The sequence below is a fragment of the Apaloderma vittatum genome, unplaced genomic scaffold, assembly GCF_000703405.1.
Source record: "Apaloderma vittatum isolate BGI_N311 unplaced genomic scaffold, ASM70340v1 scaffold23936, whole genome shotgun sequence".
NCBI classification, from domain to species: Eukaryota; Metazoa; Chordata; class Aves; order Trogoniformes; family Trogonidae; genus Apaloderma; species Apaloderma vittatum.
In genome coordinates, this window is record NW_009720382.1 from 23,600 (window position 1) to 29,001 (window position 5,402).

At 51.0% G+C, this 5,402-nt stretch overlaps 1 protein-coding gene across 1 annotated transcript in view; it reads left to right on the forward strand.

Annotated features, from left to right (window-relative positions):
* The window catches only part of LOC104275133 (acetyl-CoA carboxylase-like), a gene marked incomplete at its 5' end in the record, with an annotated part of 25,553 nt that overhangs the window by 18,481 nt on the left and 1,670 nt on the right, over positions 1 to 5,402 (forward strand). Inside the window, 2 exons of the mRNA XM_009871000.1 lie at positions 2,974 to 3,128; positions 3,508 to 3,678. Coding sequence (XP_009869302.1) covers positions 2,974 to 3,128; positions 3,508 to 3,678 — 326 coding nt within the window. The remainder of the gene's footprint in view (positions 1 to 2,973; positions 3,129 to 3,507; positions 3,679 to 5,402) is intronic.

A 5,402-nucleotide genomic window follows, 5' to 3' on the forward strand; every position in this document is an offset into this window, starting at 1 on the left:
GCTGGGGCGGCGGGGCCCCGCTGCCGTTCTTGCTGCCTTTGCTGAATTTTTCTCTGGCGAGACCCGCGTCAAAGGCGGAGGAGGAGAAGGTGAGGGTCAGGTTGAAGCCGTCTGCTTTGTTCCCCTCCCAGCGAGCGGAGCCTGAGGGTCGGCGTGAGGGCTGGCTCCTCAAATCAGTCGGGTCAGGGGTCTCTATGCAGGGCTTTGCCCAGGTCTTTTGAGTGGAGGAAAAGTCAAGAAAATGGACAAACGGGACAAAATCTCACACTTTGAACAGCTTAGAAACCATAAACCGTCAAACTGCTTCAGAAGCTGCCTGGCTTCCTGCGGTCAGAGGGAACCTGCTGTAACATTTCTCAAAGTCGTTTTATCTTACCTGTTACCCTGGTCATATTTAAAAATCTGGTCATATTTAAAAACCTGGTCGTATTTAAAAAAACTGGTCATATTTAAAGCCGTTCCCATCTGGCAGGAACTTAATCACGGGCAGCCCATGCCTTGGCACCGCAGCCACCGCCGGGCTGGGCAGTGTCCCTCGCCCGGGGCTGTCGTCAGAGGGATGCTGGGAGACGCTGCTTGCTTCAGAGATTTTTTGTTTGTTTAATGGAGTACAAATCAAAATAGTTTAGGTGTTGCTTTCCTTGCCCTGATGCTTTCCCTTAACTTCTGCAGAGGCGTATAAATTGATACTCAGCGTCGGAGCGCTTTAGGGGGGAGGAATGGGCGTGGATTCACCGCTCTGCGTTCCTCTGAAGCCTTCCTCCCTGCTCGCGGGCTGTAAAACACGCGTGCGTGTCCCCGCTGTGGCTTTGAACTGGGTTTTGTGGTTTAACTGGGTGTGTTTGTGCAGAGGGTTTTGGCAAGACTCGGGCTGGTGCTTGTTTGACCTCGGAAGAGGCTTAACCTTTTTGGTCCCCCCGACATTACTGCTTCTCCAGGGCGGTTTTTGTTCAACTTCCTTAAGGCAGTTTTGCTACCGATGGGGAAAAAAAAAACCAAAACAGAGCAAAAAAGGAAAAGACGTCACAGAACGAAGAGGTCTCGGTGCGTTTCCCCCTGTGGGAAGGCTTTAAAGGTGTTGAGAGCAGAATTACGATGTTTCCCCGGCCTCTTCTGATGGTACCGGCACCATCCGTGGATACGAGCGTACTGGAGGCTGCGTGGCAAACTGCCAGCCCAGGTAAATGTGACATTTTGTGGCCCTTAGAGCGCTGCCTTAGAAAGCATCCTGCGCTGCTGCCCACTTCGGAAGGTCACACGTGTTCTGCCTTCCTTCGAATTGTCGTCTTTTCTTGCCCCCGTGCCCCACCCGCCCACTGAAACCCACCGCGCTTCGCCTTTGCGTCGTGGTGTGGCCGCTTCGGCGCTGCTTCTTTTGTTCCTCTATTGATTAGCAGCCGATCCATAGCCAGAGGTCTATAATGTTCCTATGATTTAAACTTTAACAGTTTCATTAACTGTCAAGTACCTTTAGAGCAAAGGAATCCCATATTTTAACTCCCCTCTCCTTGCCAGCGGAAGATTTGTGGAAGGAGGCTTCCCAGGAAATAAATAAATAAAGCCCCGGCTTTTTCCGAAAAACCCTGAGGCCTCAAGATCTGACTAGGAAAGAAAGAAAACCATTCCAAGATATTTAATTGTACAGGGGGCTTACGGGATTGATCGAGAGCTTAGCTTTTTACAATAGTCCAGTGAATAAGAAATGCTCCTGACAAACGATCGATGATGGGATAATCACTCTTTATCCCCCCTCCTCATTGTTACCTTCTTTCTTCCAGGAGAACAGGGTTCAGAAGTCAAAAATCTTTATAGACGCTGCTTTTAAATTAAGCAGAAAATAGACATTGACATATTTGTTAATCTCACCTAAATCATTACTGGGCCTGGCTGGTTTGACTGTACACCGCGAGCGCGGCGGAGAGGCCAGAGTACGTGAGCGTCCCCGGCTTAAGTGCCTGCACTGCCGTTCGGAACGGGGAGCTGCAGGAGCCTGGGGATGTAACGTGGATAAATATATATAATTTTTTATTCTGAAGGTTAGAAGAGTAGCCTCTCTTCATTAAAACCTTCTTACTAGTGTTTTCGAGAGGTTACATAACATTTATATGGGTAGGCACAGAGAAATGTTCCTTCCCTACAAAGAATCATGGGCTGGCTGGCCTGTGGCTTGGAGACGTGTGGGGGGGTGTGTGTGTTCAAACCTGGTCTGGCTTGAGAGAGAAGCTCTGGAAGGAAATGACACCGTGGGTCGTGCAGAACCTGCCTGCCTGAGGCCCCCGAAGGTGGGGCTGAGCCCGAGCCCCGGCGTCGCGGCTCTGTGCGAGGTCGCCCACGGCAGGAGCAGGAGCATCGTGTGACGCTTTCCCCGGGGCGCTGTCTCAGCTTCCAGGGTTTAGAGGCTTCCTGAGAACGGATTCACGCATGATCTCTGTGCAATGGGCTTCACTCACTCCGTGTGATCGCTGTCTGTGGTGCTCCTGGTGCCCAGCATCTCTGGTGCCAATGAGTTTGGTTTTAGAATCATAGAATCGTAGAATTGTCAGGGTTGGAAGGGACCTTAAAGATCATCCAGTTCCAACCCCCCCACCATGGGCAGAGACATCTCCCACTAGGTCAGGCTGCCCAGAGCCCTGTGTGGGAGTGTTCCCTCTTTGTGGGGCTTTTATAGGGCTTCTGCCTGCTCCTTTAATCTGCTCATGTTGGGGAGGAATTGGGTTGCTCTGGCTTCCCACCACGATTGCAGAGCCGGGCTGGCTGGCAGGAAATCTGGGCTGGAACACTTCGATTTGACTCAGGCTCTGCTCGGCGTTGCTGGGAGCGACTGGTCTGGTGTTTCTCCTGGCCAGCAGCAATCCGGGCTTCACCGGTGTGCAGCAACAGAAGAAACCTGCTCAGCTTTCCTCCGCCTGCTTTGTGCCCTGCTCTGCTTCACCCTGCCTGAGGTGTCTGACGCGTGCTCGTGCCTGGTTGCAGGAACCCCCGAGCTGAGCCCTGCTGACCGGAAAGAGCTGGAGACCAAGCTGAAGGAGCGGGAGGAGTTCCTCGTTCCCATCTACCACCAGGTGGCCATGCAGTTCGCCGACCTGCACGACACGCCCGGGCGGATGCAGGAGAAGGGCGTCATAACGGTGAGTGCCGCGCAGCTTGCCCTGGGGCGGGTTGGACACGGGGGCAACGTCGGTCTCCGGTCCGGAGGCAGCCTGCAGGGAAACCTCTCCCCTGAAGGAGCAAACCCTCTCCACCCGCCAGCTGGTTCCTGGCCCCGGAACACAAACGCGTTGTGTTTTCTAGCACCTTCACCTGATCCTTTCCCGCCTGAGATCCCACACGTTCCGGCCTTCACTGGTGACTCGTTAGCGACCAAAGTCTTGTAGGAGTCTCTGTATTTCTCTTGTGCAAGTGGTAGAACTAAGAAAATAACGAGGGCGAGATTTTGGGGACTAAGGTGTGTTTTGCCATGGAAACATCCCTCACTTCTTTGTCCTTCTCCACTTATGTCTTGGGCAGGACGTCCTAGACTGGAAAACTTCCCGTACCTTCTTCTACTGGAGGTTACGACGTCTTCTTCTAGAAGATGTGGTGAAAAAGAAGATCCACGACGCCAATCCCGAGCTGACTGATGGGCAGATCCAGGCTATGCTGCGACGCTGGTTTGTGGAAGTTGAAGGGACGGTGAAGGTAAGTGGAAAAGCAGTTTCACCAAGACGTTACGTCGTTCCTGGGCTTAGGTTCAGTGAAGTTCTCCCAAGGCTCTCGCATTCTTTTCCTTTCCCCTGGCCATGAGTTGCCCAAGGCAGCCTCTGCCCTCCTTCCACCAAGCGTCTCGTGTCCCCAGGGGGCTTCAATGCCACGGGGACAGAGGTGGGGACAGAAGTGAGGACACGGATCAGCCGTGAGAGACGCCGTGGTCCTCATCTGAGAGCCGCCTGGAGGATTTCTTATTTTAATTGTGCTCCAACTGGGAAGCCGACAATCTGAAGAGCAATCTCTGGAGCCTGCTCTTGGGTTGTTTTTGTCACAGCCCTCCGATCGGAGTTTCATTATTTTATTTTATTTTATTTTCCTTTGGTTTATTTTATTCTATTTTTAAAGTCACAAACGCTCAGGGGTTCCAGAAGCAGGGGGGTGAGTGCTCTCTGGAGGGCAGCAGGCTTTCCAAGGTAGCGTCTGAGCGTCTTTAAAAGCGGGCATCTCGTTAGCTAATACATTACACCAATCAAGGAGAGTTATCTTAAGCCACAATTAATCTGCTCCCTGGCATATGTTGATAGGAAAGCATCATGCTGTTTCTTAATTAAAAGCAAACGGATTAAAAATGATTAATAAGAGTATTAAATATTCTCCTAAACTAAAAGCTTTGGGATTCTTGGGTAAATCTAGCTGTACGCAGGTCTGCAACCGTAAGGCAGCTTCTTGGGGTTTTTTTTTTTCATTTTTTTTTTTCTCCCCTTTCCCTGAAATCTTCCTCAGTGCCCTACTTTGTATGCAGGGAGCGTTTCCATCATGTCTAGGGGCAGAAGCAAGGAGCAAAACCTGACGAGTTTAAAATAATAAGAAAAAAACCCAATGAAATAAGCAAAATCTTGAGGTTGAAATGACATCAGTGATTTAAGACAATCACATACATCATGTTAAAGAGAAGAAAACCTCGCGTTGTTACTGAGGTTTGTCAGGCAGGGCCAGAAGTGCCACATCAGCACTTTTTTAGGTCACCTCCAGGGGTGGTGGCTCCAGCCCTGCCCTGGGCAGCCTGTGCCAACCCCTCACCACTCTTGCAGTAAAGATATTTTTCCAAATATCCAATCTAAACCTCCCACCGAGCCAGGATCCTGCTGGCTTTGCTGCTGCTGCCCCAGGGGCGTCCGGGGACTTGGTGAACGTGCTGTGTCCCCCCAAACCCACCCAGGTGTCACCTCTGGGTGCAAACACCGGAGGCAGGGCAAGGGCTGAAGGTGCCGAAGGTTGCTCTGCCAGGGTCCCCGCCCGGCCTCGCTGCGCCGAGCTCATTGTCATTCTGACTTTGACTTCGTTAGTGATAACGGAGAAGGATAGTGCACCTTTAAATGACGAGCTTTGTGTTTAATTACCCAAATAAAATGACATAAATATGAATGAGTGCTAATGGCGATACTTGCTTTTCCGGAAACCATTAACAAAACGATTCTTAAATGATTTGTAAAGAAAATGAGAGGAGAAGAGAGGAGCGAGAAGGCTATTAGGCGTCTAACACACTCCTGAATTATTATGTAGTCAACTACCTAGCAAATATCAGGTGAAATGATCTCGCAAAAGGGGAAAAAAAAAGAAAAAAGGGGGTTGTCGCCCAGGCTTTTCAGGGATGTGGACACCCTGATACCCCTGCTGAGGGGCTGCTGGGCTTGGGGTGTTGGGGGCACCAACAC